This window comes from Tupaia chinensis, unplaced genomic scaffold (assembly GCF_000334495.1).
Source record: "Tupaia chinensis unplaced genomic scaffold, TupChi_1.0 Scaffold148470_1, whole genome shotgun sequence".
NCBI lineage: Eukaryota > Metazoa > Chordata > Mammalia > Scandentia > Tupaiidae > Tupaia > Tupaia belangeri.
Genome location: NW_006208319.1, coordinates 337,368 through 358,207, shown reverse-complemented (window position 1 = coordinate 358,207; position 20,840 = coordinate 337,368). Strand labels below are relative to the sequence as shown.

General features: G+C 41.5%; 1 protein-coding gene across 2 annotated transcripts in view; it reads left to right on the top strand.

Moving 5' to 3' along the window:
• PAQR8 (progestin and adipoQ receptor family member 8) overlaps nt 1–16,415 on the top strand; it is a 51,792-nt gene extending 35,377 nt beyond the window's left edge. For both annotated transcript variants that reach the window (XM_006170440.2, XM_006170439.3), the window contains exon 2: nt 12,702–16,415. In XM_006170440.2, coding sequence (XP_006170502.1) covers nt 12,755–13,819 — 1,065 coding nt within the window. In that variant the 5' untranslated portion in view covers nt 12,702–12,754 and the 3' untranslated portion in view covers nt 13,820–16,415. The remainder of the gene's footprint in view (nt 1–12,701) is intronic.
• Nucleotides 16,416–20,840: the final 4,425 nt, after the last annotated feature.

The following is a 20,840-nucleotide window of genomic DNA, read 5'->3' as shown; positions in this document are numbered from 1 at the left end:
TCTTTCCCTGAATTCTCTTCTCAGGATTTGGGGCATACATGCACACATGCCTGATATGTTTTCCAAGCCACTAGGTCTGAGACTGAAACTGCAGTTGGCCATATGGAATCCAGCTGCCTTAACCACTGTGTCACCAACTGGCCCTGGTGAGGGCTCATGTTTTTACCAACTTCTACATTCTTGAAATTTTTTTCCTTCATTCATGAGAGCATGTGTGCACATGTGGGAGACTGAGAGAGAAAAAGAGACAGGTACACCCTCCACAGTGTCTGGTCATGCCATGACCCACTTCCAGTCCTCTAGCCCTCAGATCCTGGACACACGCATGACAAGTGTGTTTTCAGGCCGGTGGGGCCAGGGACTTGAATCACAGTCACGATGTGTATCCAGCATCTCTTGAGTACTGCATTATTGCTGTACATCAGAGTTGGCCCAGTTTTCACATTTTTGTCAATAAATTTGTAGAATATTTTTCCAATTACAAAAGTAGTGATATTCATTGCTAAAAAAGTATTAAAATGGTAGTTTTACTCCAGAAGAAAAAATAAAATTCCCCCCAGTCTCCTGACTTATTAATAGCTGTATTGATTGTATACATCTCCATACATTTTCTTTGGCATATTTGTGTGTTTACAAAAATAAGACACACACTTTTTTAAAGAACTATTTTATTCAACTTTACTTATTTGTTTTAATTTGACCAGAGAGGGATAGACAGAGAGAGAGAGGGAAAGTGAGACAGCAAGCTATCAGGTCTGGGACTCAAACCATGGTCGGCCATGTGGGAGTACAACACCCTTAACCACCACACCATCTGCTGGTCTCAAGACACATACTTTCAATTTGCTTTTTCCATGTAACAGTGTCTTTCACTTGTTTGTTTATTCAACAAATCGTTTTTGACATGTGTGATGTGCTCATCACATCTAAGTTCAGGAGAGACTTCAGTGAAAAAATAATGGGGTACAAGGGATTTCTAAAAGTTTGTGGAGAAATGGAATGAAAGTATGAGTTTATTTCAATGCAAAAGAAAATTTGAAATTTATGCATAGGTTTTTCTCATAATACTAACTTTCCATGGACATTTGAAGATTCCAGCATATATTATGTGCATCATTCTATTACAATAAATGTAAATATATTACATAATTATTTCAATAGGACATAATATTCTATTGAACAGATTCATCATAATTCACTCAATCAATCCTTTATTTTTGGATGTCAAGATACTGACGTTAGGTATCATTAAATATAGGAATGTTCACTGTTGGTGAATCTGAATCCACATTAAAATTATCTCTGTTAATAACAGGATTCTGCTGGTAGTACCACTCCTTAAAATATAACTTTTTCTGTCAAAAGCCAAGGTGTTGTTGTGGTTATTATTTTTATGGCTGAATAGTATTCCACAGAGTATATGTGCCACAGTTTTTCAATCCATTCATCTGTTCGTGGGCAATTGGGTTGGTTCCATGTCTTAACAATTGTGAATAATGCCACAATAAATATCGATGTGCAAGCACTTTTCCAATTAAGAATTCTTCTGTCCTTTGAGTAGATACCAAGGAGTGGGATTGCTGGATCACATGGTAGTTCTATTTGTAAAGAATATGGAAGATTTACTGCTGTGTGAAGCAAGCCAGACTATGAAGGAGAGGCATTGTATGTCCCCACTTCATATATACTGAGTGTCCACACTCTATGACTGAAACTGATTGACTAAAGGATATAGAAACACAGTAAATGGATGTAAATACCACATATGGTGTGTGTGAAAGAGTAGAGTCTAAGGAAGGACATTTAGAAGAAAAATAGAGAGGCAAAGCATTAATGAGACAAAGAAATATAGTATTATCTGTTGAAGACATTTATAGTTTTATCAACTGGAATAGAGAGAAATGATCACATGTTGAAATATTCAGTTTATAAGCTAAATAATGTGATTGAATGTAAAAGAGAAAATGAAATAAATTTAAAAATTAAGTTTAGAGTCCTGGCAATTTGAAGATAAAATTACAGTATTATTCTTTTTCCAAAAATAAAATTTGAGTTTTATAGTTGTTCAAAATTGTGTTCTACAAACAATTGGTAGGAAAACCACTTCTGTGAGGTAGAGTGTAACAATTTTATCAATGAATGCTCAATAAAAGTACTTCACTAATATGATAAAAAATGACTTTTTAAACAATGACATGATTTGTGACTACAAAAATCAATGTAGAGATGACTGGAGATCTAGGAGGCATCTTGAGACTGTTTGCAACTATAACTCTGTCTCAAAGGATGCTCAAAACATAGTTCTAATCCTTAAAAATGGACACAAAATGGTTGTTTTGGCTGCTTTTCCTTCTCAACCACTTATGGTCATGTGGTGATGTGTGTGTGAGGCTGAGCTTCTGTGGATTCTGGAAGTATTTTTTCTCCCTCTTTGAAGGGAATTGATACTCTTTTGTTCTCTGTCCAACAAGCAGCAGGCCACCTTCCTGCCATCTGTATGAGTCCCGCACACAGCACAGTGACATGAGGTGATGTCATAGCATCTGTTTGTTGGTGATTTCAGCACTCTACTTGACGTTCAGAACAGAGCAAAACATGGCTCATATGAATTACAGAAATTTACAGTATTACAGCTTATATATATTATTCCTCAGTTTTATGGACAAAGATACTGAGGCACAGAGAGGTTGAATGATTTGTCTGAAGTCACATAGTGGTAGAGCTGGAATTAGAAATTGAAATTTCTAACTTCTTGTGTAACATTCTCTCTGGAAAGTCAACTTTTCCAAGTTTGTGGTGGGTTCACATAGCATTCTTGTAATAGGTCAGGGAACACTACTGCTTTGGAATGCATCTACATGGGGTCTTCAGAGTTCACAGAAAATGCATATAAAAATCTGCATGGATTTCACATTTTTTGCATCAAAATAAACTCATACTTTAATTGCATTTTTCTATGAACTTTTTGAAATATCCTCATATTTGGCCTCCATATAAAATGTTTTCAATACAAACTATGCTAGCTTCCCAAATATGGAGTTTTTAATTCTCCACTTTGTTGCTCTGGGAGAGACTTTAGCTAGCACACTGTAGGCATAGCAGAATTCAGTGATTATTCTCAGTGCTTTTCACCAGGAGGCTGATAGATGGCCTCATCTAGATTTGTGATTGGAATCTCTTACTGCACCAGTTCTGTGAAGCCAGCAGCCCCAGGGAACCATGTGTCCCTTTAAGAGGAAAAAAGTCTATCAGGTTTATGATCTTATTTATCTGAGCTATCAAGTCATCTGAATTGTCTGACAGATTCCACTCAGATTTTGTAGAAGCCTTCTCTTAAAGAGTATTATAATCTGATTTACAAATAAACTCAGAGGTAAAAAAACTGGGAAGCTTGGCAGTACCACTTGTTTTTGTAAGGCACCTTACAAAACCGCATTATCTTTGTTAATGGGCAAAGTAGTTGCAGCAATTTCATAGCACCAAAAGATATTGGTGCTTAAGAACAGCCCCATAATGGAGCAGTTAGGTGCTGTGTAGAGAAAGCTGGATCCCATATGGCCACCCAGGATTTTACTGACTCTGCTTGCTTGAAAAACTTGCTAGGTATGCACATATATGTGTCTAAGATCCTGACAAGATGGAAAACTGGAGGAAAAAATAGACCATGACCAGACTCTGTTGGGGTTGCTTTTTCTCTTGTGTGTAGGCATATCCTCTGATATTAAAAATAAATAAAAATAAAATAATATAGTGAGGTTTAATCTTAGAATGCTTCTTTTGATTGCAGAGTGGTTAAGAGCCCACCTACTAGGACCAATTCATCAGATTTATTTCCAGAATTTGGTATGTGTATCCTTGGTCAGGTTACTTAATCTTTCTCTGCTTGTATATCCTCATCTATAAAAAGGGGATGGTGTTGGGGACCAGCAGGTGGCATGGTGGTTAAGGCACTGGACACTCCCACATAGCTAACCACAGTTCAAGTCCCAGACCTGGTGCTTGCTTTCTCACTCCCTCCCCCTCTCTGTATCTCTCTCTGGTCAAATTAAAAAATAAGTGAATGGATAAATAAAATTAAATAATTATTTATTTTTTAAAAAAGGGGGATGGTGTTAATAGTACAACAACAATAGGTAGTTGTTTGGAAGTTTAAAAGAGTTAATATTTGCAAAGTACCTTGAACATTGTCTGGCTTATGATAAATATAAATGTTTGTGGGATCAGCAGTTAGCATAATGGCTATCTATATTGCTGGACTCCCATGTAGTTGACTGCGGTTCAAATCCCGGACCCGGTGGCTTAAACTCATGCTGGGGGCATGCATGTGCGTGTCCAAGATCCCGAGAGGAGAATGGAAGAGAAGGGACTGTGGCATGGCCATCCCCCCCGGGGGGTGATTTCTCACTTTCTGTCTCTCTATCTCTCCCTGTCTTTCTATTAAGTGCTCATACCCTGTAGCAAAAACCTCTCAAAAATATATATATATATATAAATGTTTGCTATCACTTTTTTGATCCTTTTATTCCATTCATTCATTTTTTCAATCATGCTTTGTTGGAACATCTTCTGTGTGCTAGGCAGTGCAAGGTAATAAAGATATCCTCAGCCCTAGGCCAGCCACAGCGGGTCAGCTGTGGCCTAGTGTTCCTCAGCTGTGGCCTAGTGTTCCATGATGGTTAAGTCATATGGGAGGATCCCAAGTTTGTGTTTCAGAATCTCTGTGTTCTTGGTGGGTATATGCATGTGTGCCCATGATCCTAGCTGGATGAGGCTGGGGATTGATTGTGATATGAAGACCCTGTTGAGATTACCCATCTTTATGTCTCTCTCATGGAAGAGATAAATCAACTCTTTAAAAAAGATTCTGGGCCCTCAAAGGATCTTATAGTTTAGTGGTTAGAGAGATATATAATGCAGACCATTACACAGTAGGTATACAGTAAGGAGAGTGCTGTAATGGAGGACTATGAGTACAGTGGCAGTAAAGGTGAAGAAGCAACCAAATGGAAGGCTTTAGAGGGGACATTTGAGCTGGGACATGAAGGATGAATAGCTGTTGTACAGCAAATCTCAGTAGCACAGGCATTCTGAGCATGGACAGAAGAATGAAGCCCTAAGAGGAAGGCAGGGCAACTGAACACAAAAGACAGTGCTGAGGTAGGGTATAGCTCAGGCGCAGTCAAGGAGACATGCAAGTAGAGACCAGAAAGGCCTCCTGAATCCTACAGAGTGTCCTGTGAGAGATGCTGAGGACCTCAATTCGGACAATGCTGTCTCACTCTGGAGCCCTCACAGACAAGGAACCCAGCTGGAGAGGTGGCAAGGATCTGCTCCTCCACTGGTGAAAGACATACCCAGGTGCTGCTGTGCACAGCCATATGACTCCTGAGAGTCAAATGGCTTTTTTTTTTTTTAACATTTTTTTCCACATATTATTGATTCACAAAATACCTTAAACTAAAATTACGGACAAAGCTAGAATCTAGTTACAAGTGCACTGTAGTTTTCTTCTGAAACATCTTAAATTAATTAATTTACTTTCATTCCCTGAGCATTGTCACAGCATACAAAATGTGATTTCCCATCCCAAATATACTGCATAGTGGCTTAATCATACATGTTATCGTCATTAAGTTTCCATTCCTAGTTGGAAACTTAATATATATATATATATATATATATACACACACACATATATATATATATATTGCCCATTTTGTTATGATTTATTCTTTCTTCCTGAGAAGTATATAGGCAGGAAACTATTTCCTCCCACCCACCTTGTTTTATGAGGATAATGACACTGAGTACTGAAATGTCTTGCACATGGCTACACAACTAATTGAGTAGAGCAGATATCAAGAGTCAGACATCCTGACTCTCGAACCACTTTTTTTATTCCTTCAACCATGTGGAAAAGAAGGAAATCAGTGTCATATGCCTTAGCCTAAATAATTCTTTATTCAGTAAATAATCACTAGGTATTGTCTATATACTGGGTACTACTTTAAACATGAGAGTTCTCACGTCCCCAATGCTTATACCTCCTTCTTAGTGAGAATGAACTCTAACATGAGTTCATTTTCACCATGGTTGTCCCAGTGTGCCCTGAACATACTCTGGTCTGTAGAGACCCCTTGTGTTTTACTCTACTTTACACTTAAGATTAAGTACCATAGTATAGACTTGTGACACTTGACTCTTCTTAGAAGTTGTTTTGTTTTGTTTTGTTTTTAATCACCAAAGGGGATGTGAACTCAGAGACAGAGAGGAGAAAACATCCCACAATGGGGGCACTGTCATGCTATAATCACTTCTCCCTGCTCAACAGTCCCTTCCCTTAAAGGAGTTCATGCCAGCAGGTCGTGTGGTGGTTAAGGTGCTAGACTCCCACATGGCCAATTGAGGTTCAAGTTCCAGACCTGGTGGCTTAAAAATCATGTTGGGTGCATGTGTGTGTGCGCAAAATCCCTGGAGGAGAATAGAGGAGTAGGGATTATGGCATAGCCACCACCCTCCGCCCCCACCAGGGAGTGATTTCTCACTTTCTCTCTCTGTGTCTCTTTCTATCTCTGGCAAGTGCACATGCTCTATAGCAAAAACCTAAAAACCTGTGTGATCACTAATCACAGCTTCAGGAGGGAAGCAAACCTGGGATAGGTGGGGAGACCAGATAAGACCAAAGTATAATGAGAGGTAGGAGAGCCCTAACCCAGTCCAAGGGTTAGGAAAGGCTTCCTGGCAGAGGTGTCTCCTGGACAGTGTTGAAAATGAGCTGGAGTGGCTCAGCTGGAAGCTACTGAGGTGCATGCATAGGCGACAGAGTACATGACACTTTTACAGAGCTCCCAGTATTATTTTCCAGGCCACCAAAGTGGCCTAGGTGTGGGAGGAGGCCAGAATAGGAAGGTCAACAGAGAAGGGGTCTGTTAATATGCTTGCAGTTTGTGTTATAAGGAAACAGTTGCTAAGCTGTTGAAAAATGTTAGAAGGGAAGTGATAATCAGATTTCCATTTTTAAACTGTCCCCCTGAAGTGGCACAAAGAATGAGGTATAAGCGTTGGGGATGTGAGGCAGGGGAGCCATTACTTCAGAAAGAAAGGTCAATTATGAGACTGTTGTCCCCACTAGTATAAGTTGTCCTCACTAGCATAAGTTAATTTTGAAAGCCTAACTTGAGAGAGCAGTAGAAATGAAAGGGCAAATGGATTGCAGAGATGTTAAGATAAAAGCAGCAGGCCTAGATGGCTGATTAGAAGTTGGGGAAGGGTCAACTATGGGCCAAGGAGATGTTTGAAGAAGTTGAGAATGAAGTGCCCATGGGGCATTCAGTTGGGCATATTCATAGTAGTGGGATATTTGAGTCCAAACCTCAGGAAAGGTCCGGGTAGAGGCATATTTGGGAATCAGCTGATAGCAGTTCTGGCTGAAACTAAGGGTTTGAGAGAAGTAACTTTGCCCAGAGAAAGGCCCAGTGGATGCAGAAAAGGGGGCGGATGGTAGAATCCTCAGAACAGTACAATCGACAGGGGTGGTGGAAGAGGGAAACAGAGGCAGGGCCAGAAAGGGTAGTGTCACTTTAGTCAAGAGAGGAGACAAGGGTTAGCAGTGGGCATCTTGTGGACCTCACAGGAGGTAAGCACTGAAACAAAGTAAAATCTTCAGGAGCGAGAAATGGCTCATATTTCCTCTGTAATATCAAACCTAAACTTTCACTGATGTCACTGCACCTACCTAATTTCTTTCTTCATTACTTCACAAAAGCCCCTCTGTTGTCAGACCCAAAAAGCCCCACCATCCCCATGCTCATGTTTTGCCCCCTCTCCTGGAATGCTCCCATACTCACTTGTCTAAGCTCCATCCAGCCTTCTAGGCCTAACTTGAGTGCATTTTCTCCATGGTTGTTCCAGTGTGCCCTGAACATACTCTGGTCTGTAGAGACCCCTATTTATGTTTTACTCTACTTTATACTTGATTAAGTACTATAGTACAGATTTGTGAAGCTTGACTCTTCTTAGAAGTTTTTTGTTTGTTTTTTAATTGCCAGAGAGGATGTGAACTCAGAGACAAAGAGGAGAAAACACCCAACAATGCGGCATGGTCATGCTGTAAACACTTCTCCATTTCCCTATCCTGTTGGGATCTGGGGCACACACACATATGTGTGCACAATGTGTTTCTTAAACTGCCTGGCCCATGATTCAGACCTCCGTCAGCCACATGGGGTCCCGCTTCCTTAACTACAAAGCTATGAGGCCAACCCTTCTTAGAAGTTTCTTGACATAAAGGATCTTTTTTATTCTTTTCCTGTGATGTTTATAGCCTGGAATAGTGTTGAGCCGAAAATCCTTTCTCTGAAAAAGCTTTCTGCTTGATCAAAATAGTCTTGAGCTTATTCAGTTCATGAAGATTCTTAAGGAAGATTTAATTTCAGCTGTCCGAGAGTTAGCGAAAACTCTATGAAAGAAAGATCATTCTAAGGTACTACCTTGATCAGCCAATATCCACATCACTTTATATAGGAGTGAATGAGGACTGAGGCTAGGAGAGAGGGAGGGAACCTTACTCAGAGCATCCAACCTGGAAGGCTGGGAAGTGCATGCCTACATTAATATCCTGATGCCAATATGTGGTTTCCTCCAAAATAGGCTCAACTTTCACAGCTAGTCCTTTGAAGCCTGTTTGTGGAAGCACTGGCCACCCTGGCTTGGTGAAAGTAAGGCCTAAGGTAGAAGTGATAAGACCCCACTGGCTTCAGAAGTTAATGATGATAAAAGATTTATAACTCAGCTTAGATAGGAGTGCATGAGGAGTACCATCACTGTTGCTTTGTTGGCTGCTCTCACAGGGAGAATTTCATGGCAGGGGAAGAGGTAGATGCTAAGGAAAGGACAAAGAAATAACCCCTTCTTCTTTGCCTACAAGATTAGAATTTTTAATAATCCTGTTCTTTCAAAGAGAAAGTTAAGTCTTTTTCACCTCTACATAAAAGACTTAGATCTGTGCAACACCCTCATTGCTGAGGGAGATAAGGAACCATATTCTGATTAGGAGGCCATGGTAGTTGCGTCTCTGGAATACCAGGTCTCTGTGGGTATCTGGTTACACGACTCCAGTGGATGGAATTACTAAAAGAGACGCTGAGACTTGTATGGCTGCATTTCAGAAACTTCATTTGCAAGGAAAATAATGATTTAGGTCATTTTTTTCCTTTGAAGTTAAAATTAATATCCTGTTGGTCTTGTACTTCTCTACTTCTTAGTTCTATAAACCTTTTCCTAGTTTATTTTCCATAAGAGCTTAGTAGAAATAATTTTCTGGAAGGGATTTGTCAACATAAAGGCATAAGGAAGACTAGTAATATAAGGACTAGCAAAATTGTCATGATTAGTCATGATTTTCTGGAGACCAATGATAAGGCAGCATCATATTCTGTCCTTTTCCCCTAGAACAGACAGATGCCAATTAGTTCCCACATCTGAATTGTGCCCTGTTTCAATCTTTAAACAGTGAAAACCTAAGTCTTAATCATTATAAATTAAGTGGACTTAGCAGTTTGTAAGAACCTATGTGATAGACATCATATTTTAAAGGACAGGAAGATAAGTCAGAATTGTGTGGCTATGTATTATTTGACTCTGGATATAGAACTATCTTAGATTTGTTTGGGTACCCAATGAGGATGGAAATACACTTGCTCTTAGGCAACATGTAGATAAGGCCTACTGAAACTTCTATAACTTCATATCCCCAGTGGCTCACCTTGATTTCTCTCTGCCATAAAATAATATTAGTAATTTCATTATTTCCCTCTCTGTTTCACCAAAGATAGAAGCCTGCTTCTAAGAAAGAGAGCACTTTAATACCCCAAGCTCCGACAAGCCCAGATCCCCCAGATTATATATTGCTAATGGCAACAGGACAACTTGAAAAGTCATACCATGTCCCCAGTATATTCCTGTAGTTTGTCTGCAAGTTTTTCAATTGGAAAAGCCACTATCCTATCCAGAATTTAACTCTCTGGCATTTGGATCCCTCTGCTGGCTGATAGTTGAAATTCTGCTTGGGTTTTTCTTTCTTTTTTACTTTTTGTTTTTAACATAGTCTGATGATCATTATCTTTCTCCTTCCCATGCTCCCTCTTTCTGTATTTCCCTTTCTGGATGAATCTATTGTCCTTACTATGTTCCTCTTGATGTCTTTAATCCCTATTTTAAGTACTAGTTTGTAGCCTGTTCCTGGTAGGAGGCCAGTGTCTGGTAGGTTTTGACTGAAGGAATGACTAATACAACATTATAGAGGCTGTCCTAGAAGTAGGACAGGTACAACGTACAGAGAGGTATTAGGTCCTCCATTCATGAACCATTCCTGTATCTCACACCAGCAATAGTCATAATAATGGTAAATGTTTTTGCAGATTGGACTTAATTATATAGTCCTGGCACCAGCCTTGTGAGCAGCTTCTTTGTCATTTACTTCACAGATGACAAAATTCAGGCTGGAGTCATGCAGTTGATTGATGATGGGGCTTGATATAGGTCTCTCTGGTGTTAGTGTTACATTGTAAGCTTCTGAGATGCTCTAGGCTTTCTAGGCCCATATATTGGCAAAAGTTCTTTGTCCTTCCTCTCTGCCCAAAAGTCTCTTCCTCCACTTGTCTCTTCTTTGGAATTCTGACTTTTCCTTCAGGACTTAGGTTCAGGGGTCATTTGAAGAGGCCCAACCCCTACCCTCGCTTTTTATGTTGGTTAAGATTCTGTGAACCAGCACTTGCCTCTAATGGAACGCTTAACCACACATTTTGTCATGATTTCCCTACTGCCTGTTTCCTTAGTAGACTCTGATTGACCTCTTTGAAGGCAGCAAGCCTAGCTTATTGGTCTTTTTTATCTCTGGTGTCTGGTACGTAGCACAGAACTCAGCTCATAGTAATGAAAATAGCAATACAGTAGACCTCCTATAAACATAGGTTCTGTATTCTCAGATTCAACTAATCACAGATCAGAAATACTTTAAAATGTGAATAATAACAATCAACAATAAAAATTAATATAAGTTGAAAGTACAGTATAACAACTTACATTGTACTTACATTGTATTAGGCTTTGTAATTTATCTAGAGATTACTGATCAAGAAGTGTGAGAAAGAAGACTACATTTTCTTCCCTGAAATAAGTAGTACCCCGAGCAGCACTGTATCTCTCCCAGTGAGGGTCTTTTAAGGAAGGAGGTCATTTAAATAAATCAGGTATTGAACTTTTCCAAGGAAAAAAGTCTGGCAAATATAAAAGTATAGAGGGTAACTGTAGATTTGCTGAAACCTGTTTACCTAGTAATTTCACATGTAATTTTGTAAAAATGTATGAAATATTTTATGAAATAACTGCTGTGCTCATCTAGTTTATCTGTCAACTAGAAAGTTCAAGTGTAAATTAAGCACTTCTGAGGCCTAAAAATCATTAAGTACAAATTTAGTTGCTTAAGAGAGGCTAATCTAAAACTATTTGCTTTCACTTAGCTGTTAAGATATCTAAGATGATCGATGAATCATTGGTGTGCCATTAATCTGAGGTCTAGTCAACTGCTTACCTCAGAGATCAGGTGCCATGTTAAAGAAATCTAGGCTATCATTAGTAATAACAAAACAAGAGATCTTCAAAAGCTCATGGAAAATGTGTATTATGGGGACCAGCAGATGGTGTAACAGTTACATGGTAAGCTGGATTCCCACATAGTTGACCACAGTTCGAGTCACAGACCTGGAGGCTTAAAACTCACAATAGGTGCATGCGACTGTATGCCCAAGATCCTGAGAAGAGAATGCAGGAGAAGGGCTAGAGGAGAAGGGGATTGCAGGCTCTCGCTTTCTGTGTCTCTGGTGAGCCCATGTGCCCTATAATCTCTCTAAATAAACAAATGTGTATTACCAGGGACCAGTGGTTGGCTTAATTGCTATGTCGCTGGACTCCCATGTAGTCGACCATGGTGTGAGTACAGGACTTGGTGGCTTAAACTCTCACGGGGCAACTGTGTGTGTGTGCTCAAGATCACGAGAGGAAAATGGAGAAGGGATTGCTGCGTGGCCATCCCTCCTGGGATATGATTTCTTGCTTTCTGTCTCTCGTCTCTCTCTGTCTTTCTGGCAAGTGCACGTGTCCTATAGCAAAAAACTCTCAAAAAAAATGTGTATTACGAAAAAAAAACTATGAATTTTTTAAAAATTGTACAAAAATAAACTTGTATTTTAATCGTTTTCCCCCAGACTTCATGAAGTCCCTTTATATTCTATAATTCTTATGTTTCAGGGTAGTATTCATATTTCATGCTATGATTATATTTTAAGACCATCTAAGAAACCCATAGCCTTTAATGATAACCTTACTTCTAGCTATCCTCAAATCCTGTTTATTGTTAAACCCACCAATATCATCAAATCATTTTAGGGTGGCTCACATTCTCATTTTGTAAGACGTGACTCACTGCAGTAAGCAGTGGACACAGAATCTGAATGTTGGGGCAGTAGGGATCTTGGTCTAACTCCATTCTGCAGTTGAAGAAAACAAGGCTCGGAGAAGCTGTCCCTGCTTCCCTCATGGCACCAGAAAGCCATGTTCCTTTAGGAAAAGCCATAGTTCCTTGACTATTTCTGCAGCGTTCATATCTCACGGGAGTTATGCCAATTTACCTTTCTTTTCTTCAGGTAGCATCCTCTGTCCTGACTGTGTGGCACGGAGAGCAAGGGGAGCCGCAGCCATGACGACCGCCATCTTGGAGCGCCTGAGCACCCTGTCGGTCAGCGGGCAGCAGCTGCGCCGCCTGCCCAAGTTCCTGGAGGACGGCCTTCCCAAGATGCCTTGCACCGTCCCCGAGACGGAAGTGCCGCAGCTCTTCCGGGAGCCGTACATCCGCACTGGCTACCGTCCCACCGGGCACGAGTGGCGCTACTACTTCTTCAGCCTGTTTCAGAAACACAATGAGGTGGTCAACGTATGGACCCACTTGCTGGCAGCCCTGGCTGTTCTCTTGCGATTCTGGGCCTTTGCTGAGTCTGAGGCCTTGCCATGGACCTCTCACCACTCCCTGCCCCTGCTCCTGTTTATCCTGTCCTCAATCACTTACCTCACTTGCAGCCTTCTGGCCCACCTGCTGCAGTCCAAGTCGGAGCTCTCCCACTACAGTGTCTACTTTGTGGACTATGTTGGTGTGGCCGTTTACCAATATGGCAGTGCCTTGGTCCACTACTACTACAGCTCCGACCAGGCCTGGTATGATCGGTTCTGGCTTTTCTTCTTGCCAGCAGCTGCCTTCTGTGGCTGGTTATCTTGTGCAGGCTGTTGTTATGCCAAGTATCGTTACCGGAGGCCTTACCCAGTCATGAGGAAGATCTGTCAAGTGGTGCCTGCAGGACTAGCTTTCATTCTAGACATCAGCCCTGTGGCACACCGTGTGGCGCTCTGCCACCTTACTGGCTGCCAGGATCAGGCAGTCTGGTACCACACCCTCCAGATTCTCTTCTTCCTGATCAGCGCCTACTTCTTCTCCTGCCCAGTGCCTGAGAAGTACTTCCCAGGTTCCTGTGACATTGTGGGCCATGGACATCAGATCTTCCATGCCTTTTTGTCTATCTGCACACTCTCCCAGCTGGAGGCTATCCTCCTGGACTATCAGGGGCGGCGGGAGATCTTCTTGCAGCGCCACAGTCCACTGTCCGTCTACATGGCCGGTTTCTCCTTCTTCTTCTTAACTGCCTGTAGTGCTGCCACTGCAGCACTCCTGAGGCACAAAGTCAAGGCCCGACTGAGCAGGAAAGAATCCTGAGGTTGGCAGATGGAGTAAGATGTGGAAGTAGTCCTTTCTGATTTGAGGACAACTTGATTAAACAAGAGAAGTTGACTAATGGTTGGCTTTTCAATTAATATGTTATTTCCAAGGGTATGCTATGACTGCAGCATTGGAAAGCCAAAGGATTCAAGAGACTTGTTAATCAAAGGGGTGTTCCTATTCCTTCTGGGTCATGACTTTACAAGTCACAAGAGGGAAGAGATCTTGGCTAAGATTCATGGGATGCTGTATTAAGGAGAACCATCTTTATGCCTGAATATTTGGTAGAAGTCTAACTATAGCCTCTATGGGCAATAAAATTGGACGGGAAAGTAAGGTGACTTGTCTTCACACTGTTGGGACAGCCATTCTGCTATGCTGGTCATTGATAATTAAATTGATCCAGGGTTTCTATTGCATTTGGATTTTAGGTTGTTCAAAGTGGAAGTGTCAGAATCTTCAAGATGATTGTGTGTAACCCTTAGACATAATGAATTACTCAGTTCATCTGATTTCTGATCCCTTCTCTCTCATCCACTGTAACACTGACCCGTTCTCAGGGTGACTGCCTGGCTGTTTTCTCTGAAGTGCTGTTTACTCTCATTCCTACTTTGCATGGTGATACAAAGGACTATGGAGCAGTCATACTCCTAGGAAGTGCTTGGATCCACATGGACATTTAGAAAGCTTTTTATCTTATAATACTAATGTAAACAGCACCAGAAAGTGCAGTGCCAAGAGCCACCAGGAGATCCAGCCAACAAGCATGGATAGTTTGGTGTCATGGGACCCTTCTATTTTATACCTGTAGACTGCACGATTACTTCAGAGCTATTAGGGCTGCCATATAGGCTAGGAAATCTGGAGGTTGCTCCAGGGAGTCTTCTCCAGATTTTACCATCATGTTTTAAAAGCCCTTAGTAGGGTGAATTGGTTCTAAGGGTTCCTCTAGGATCTAATTATTTCAAGAGGAATCCAAGGTCTAGCCTCCTACACAGAGGCTGTCTCATGAAGGACCCCATAACTACCCCACCCAGGGTCCTCAGGCAGGCAGTTCTGCATCAGCTAAGAGCGGAATCCTTAGGGTAATCAAGTCCTAAGAGAGGCAAGCAGGTGTGCTTACTGTGAGTTGGTCCTTGAAGGCTCTTTTGGATGAGAATGTATGAACCAGGCACCCTGTAACCAAACACTCTGTTTGGAACATTGTGGATAGGTGGTGCTTGCAACCGGTGTATTCTGACCACACAGCTCTCTCTGAGGACTGAGTTCTGTACCAGTCCAGTGAAGGAGGCTGTGTCAAGGGAAGGGCTGGGAAGCCCTCTCCTCAGAGGCTCCTTTTCTTACCAGTATAAAGTCCCTTACTTACTCAGAAGGGAAGTGGTTTGTTTTAGCTCCAAACTTCCTCTATTATTAGCCTACCTTGTTGTCTGCAGATCTTTGTTTTCTTACTTTCTTGGAGAGTTTCATGGGGTTTGTGCCTTATAAATGGAAATGTGTGACTACTTAATATGTGGAATTTTCTGCTCTGCATTATTGGGATAAGAAAAAAGAGCTCATTGCTTTCCAACCAGTAAATGAAAAAAACTCTAGAAAGCTAAAACAACTAATCAATCAAAAGACTCCCATCTGTATTTGGGAGGGAAAAAAAACTCAACTGAAGCTTTCCTATAATCATGTGGCCCAGCCCTAGTAGTAAATACTGCTGAGGGTGCATAGGAGAGAATGGACACAATGTGCCTATAGTCCCAGCTAATCAGGGGACTGAGGCAGGAGGATCACAACATAGTGACACCTGTCTTTGAAAAAAGAAAAGAGAATCATGCATCTTATCAGCTACTTTGTTTTCAGAAATGGATTTCTCCTGTTGATCCTAAAATATCCGAACTTCTATGCTACCCAAGTGTCTTATACAAACTTTTGGTGTCTAAGACAAATTCGTGGCAAATAAAGCTAGTAAAACTGAACTGGGTTGAACCAAACAAATGGATAAAAGAATAGTGCAAACATGTTGCAAGTAGGAGGTCAATTTAAAAAGGGGACTAGAAAGTGTTTTCAAATTTAATTATAGATTCGAAGATCATATGTTCTTTTTAAAGTTCGAGGGGAGAGGTAAAGGAAGAGAGAAGAAGGGAGGAAGTGTAAGTCAAGTTTTTTAATATAACTGTGGTGGGCAGAGATCTTTACGTCAAACCCAGGTATTATTTAGAAGAGAATAGGAAGTTAGTCTCAACTGCATCCAGAGACCAGTGCCGGTCTGTACACAGATAATGGCTTGGGACATCATAAGTTCAGGAAGAGAGACTGTATTTTGAGATATTGCCATATGATTGTTATTTTAATTTACACAAGTGTTACCTCCTTAAGTAACTAGAAATTTTTTAAAAAAAACAGATTTTTATGAGATATTTAAGAGGCTATGAGGTAGAGGACTATGAAATGCTGTCAAAATACTAGTTTCTCAGAAACATATAAACAGTAAATGCAGATGTTTTAACTACTCAGACTTTCGTAGAGGCTAAGTACTTTTTTTTTTTTTAGGTTTTTGCTATAGGGCTCATGTGCTTGCCAGAAAGACAGAGACAGAGAGACAGAAGGCGAGAAATCACTCCCTGCGGGGGATGGCCATGCCGCAATCCCTTCTCCATTTTCCTCTCGGGATCTTGGGCATGCATGCACATGCGCCTGGCATGAGTTTAAGCCACCGGATCTGGGACTTGAACCACAGTCGACTACATAGGAGTCCAGCAACATAGCCATTACGCCAACTGCTGGTCCCAAGGCTAAATACTCCTTTCAAACATTTTCATTAAAATGAGTGTAACAGGAAGAAACAGAACTCACTTGCTTAAAAAGTATAATTACGAGTTTGATAAAGAAGGTGGATTTTTTATTCCACCATAGTTCTTCCAACAGTTGACACCTACTGAAAACTCAGCAGATTTTGTCTCTCATTGAATTAAGGCTTTCAACTATAGCTGCTAAGCTAGAGTGCCAGCCTAGTACTGCACTGGGCTGCAAGTGTTTCTGAAAAAAACTAAACTATCAATCATTTATATATTTTGTGAATGAAAATTCTGGTGGATTTGTGTGAGGTCTTACTCAGGGTAAGGGATATCAAGACACAGCAAATTCTTTCCTGACCTCTATTTATTGATGAGCTAATGTTAGTACTCTTAACGTATTAGCATTTCATTTCTCACTTCAGCTAAAAGCACCTCACTCAATAACAATATTCTCAAGAGTCCTTTACTGGAAGACTGAAGCAGTCGAAGTTGGGGCATGGGATAAAGGTAGTTTATTTCTGCCTTTGTTTGCCCACCTGTTTACAACTTGTCCTTTAGTGTGTGAAAACAAACATTGGACTCTTTTGTTGCTGTACTGTAGTTTCAAATGTATCCTCCAGAGGGCGATCATGTCTAGCTCAGTGAGGGCACAGTCATTGTCTCCAAGGCTTGGCCTGCTAAATGTATTAGTCTTGTGTTTTGTTTGATTTGTTTGGCAAAGAAAAAAAAATGAATTATTTTCTGTCTATGTAAATCTACTTACACGAAAAACTATTAAACAAATTTTGTAACTGGGTTGTTACAGTGTCAGCAGTTTAAAGAAACAGGTACCCTATTTCTTAATGAGATTCTTGTCAAGGCCTATCCTAAAGAAAGAATTTATTTGGATAAGCATTACCAGGAGGAGCTCAGGATAATTTCCCGGGATGACCCAAGCACCCCACATCCACCACGCACCCCATTTCCACCACGCCCCCATTTCCACCACTACCACATTGCAATATACAATGAAACAATCACAATAGGGCTTGAGCTCTCAGGAGAATCTTATCCTTCATTAAAGTGAATTGGGGGAACCAGCAGTTAGTGTAATGGCTATGTCGCTGGACTCCCACGTAGTTGACCGCGGTTCGCGTCCCGGACCCGGTGGCTTAAAACTCACGCCGGGCGCGTGTGCGTGCGTGCCCAAGATCCCGAGAGGAGAATGGAGGAGAAGGGATTGCGGCGTGACCATCCCCCCTGGGGGGTGATTTCTCGCTTTCTGTCTCTATGTCTCTGTCTGTCTGTCTGGCGAGCGCAAGCGCCCTACAATGAAAATCTCTCCAAAAAAAAAAAAAAAGTGAATTGGGTACTACTGCAATCTAAAACAAATTCTTCTTCTTAAAGACAACTATGGCAACATGCATCTCTATTCAGTGTTCTTTCTTTCTCTCTTTCCTTTTTTTAATTGCCAGGCAGCATATATGCTTACCAGAGACAGAGAAGGAGAACGCATCCCACAGTGACTGTGGATGTGCAACAATCCTTTCTCCGTTTCTCTATCCTGTTGGGATTTGGGGCATGTACATGTATGCTTGCATGCAGCTAGTGCATTTTTCAAGCTGCTGGGGTGGGACTCAAACCTCAGTTGGCTATATGGGATCTTGCTCACCTTAGCCACGAGGCTATAATACCAGCACAGTGTTATTAGTTTTTAAACAAAATTATCTTGGACTCTGACTAATTATGCTGTGGGGAAAAAAACCTTAGCACAGAGCCTAGAGCAGTTTGTGTTCAATTAATTCTAGCGGTCCTTGTCATTATTATACTATCACGTCTCTCTGAGCAGGGTGCTGTGTGTTCTGTGCACTTGCATCCACCTTATTCATGGGCTCCCACACATCTCACTAGAGCTCCTGTTCTTGGAAGTATTGCGCTCTTGGGAGTATAGAACTCTTGGGAGGGATTTCTCTCCACCCATAATAAAGATGTGCTTGGGCCAGCCAGTGGAGTGTTGCTTAAAGTGGCTGGGTCCCACACAGCCGACTGTAGGTTTGCATCCCAGACTGGTGGCTTGAAAAACACACCAAGTGTGGCGGGGACCAGCAGTTAGTGTAATGGCTATGTTGCTGGATTCCCACGTAGTCGACCACGGTTCGTGTCCCGGACCCGGTGGCTTAAAACTCACGCCAGGCACATGTGCGTGCATGCCCAAGATCCCAAGAGGAGAATGGAGGAGAAGGGATTGCGGTGTGGCCATCTCCCCCCAGGGGGGGTGATTTCTCGCTTTCTGTCTCTCTCTGTCTGGCGAGCGCATGCACCCATACAAAAACCCCAATAAAAAAAAAAAAAAAAAAAAAAAAAAACACCGAGTGTGCATGTGTGCTCATAGGTAAAGTCTCAAGAGGAGAATGCAGGAGAAGGGATTGTGGCATGTCCATGCCCCCGGAGAGGGGGTTGCTTTCACACTTTTTATCTCTCTCTCTCTCTCTCTCTCTCTCTCTCTCTGTTTCTCTCCAGCAAACACACATGCCCTTTAGCAAATTTAAAAATTTAAAAAAATTTAAAAATTAAAAAAAATTTTTTAAAAAAGATGTGCTTTATTTTCCCAGAAAAATGGGGGATTCTGCATGTGTTTTGGTGGGAATTTCTTGCTTTCCTCCACATTCCTTCCCCTACACTCAGTCCCCATGATCAACTTTCACAGGCATCAGAGAGGACTTTCCATTGGCACCCAAACCACCCACATAGCCTGATAGCACATCCGTTTTCACTGTGGTCTCCAATTGTCTCAACCTGCAGAAGAAATCCTATTGTTCCATTTGCTCATTATTTACCTCTTGATTCCCAGATGTTATGTGTTAAGTTGAGTCTCCTCCACCCACCAAAGGATATGTTGAAGTCTGAACCCCCCAGTTAATGACCTTATCTGGAGTTAGAGTAGTTACAGATGTAAATAGTTAAGATGAGATTATACTGGAGTAGGATGGTTGCCTAATCCAATATGACTGATGTCCTTATAGGAAAAGGATAGGACACAGAGTGGAGACAGCCATGTGAAGACACAGACACAGGGTAATGGGGTTGGGGAAGAGTACCATGTGACAATGGAGGCAGAGATGGGAGTTACATAGCAGCAAGTCAAGTAGTTCCAAGGATTGCCAAAACCACCAGGAGCTGGGAGAGTAGGTATAGCCCTAACACCTTGATTTCAGACTTCTGGCTTTCAGAATTATGAGGAAAAAAATGTTGAGCCACCAAAGTTGTGGTACTCTGTTATGGTAGCCCTAGGAAACGATCACACCATCCCAGGATCAAGCCCAACTTTTACCTTTCTATTGAATTCATACAATTTGCCCTGATCGTAGCTCATGGTCTCTCAGTTCAGCAAGCACAGATAAAGAACACATCATGAAGGCACCATCCTCCCACCTATGTTCTATCAAAGGGACAAAGAATTTGCAGATTTGACATGGAAACTCAGCAGAGATACTGATGGGAAGCTTATCATTGTGTATATGACAGAATCCCTACGGTAGGGAGTTAAATCTACAGGCAAAACTCAGAATGAGTCATTTCAGTGTGGTTAAGTGTGATTCCTCTCTGAGATCACCCTGTTGAAGCAGATGCTCTGGCTTGCACCTTGGCAAATCTTTGCCAGGGTCCTTGCTTCTACTCTTCAGCTCTCACAATAAGTTCATTTACTGCAAGTACTTTCACCCTCAACTGCAAAAGCTTTAAGTTCATTGTAAGTTCTTTCATCCCGGTAGTGATTAGAAATGGATGATGAACCAAAGGAATAGGGGAAGGCCTATGGCTCCAAGGGAAGCTCTAACCCTCCAGCTTCTTCCATGGTACACAGGAAAACCCTTGTGCTCTGTTTAAAACTCTTCTTCGATGAGAGACTGAAGTACCTCCAACCTTCTAAAAGGGTCTGAGTGTATGTGATGTTTACAAAGAATTTGGGGGTGAGGTAAAAAGAGACATGCCGTACATGCCAAATGCTTCTAAATATTGCTCAGTCTAAAAAAATGCCCAATACACTTTTCTCCCTTTCTTCTTTATATATATATATGTATAAATTCACGATAGAGTGTATGGGAGTGGAGGTGTTCACGGGACTCATCACACCACCGTTCTCATCCTCCAGCCTGCCAGGACCCTGAGCAGTATGCACACATCAGGTGTGTTTTCAGATCTACCAGGCCAGGCTTCCAGCTATTCAGTCCAGCACAATACCAACTGTTTCCTTCATA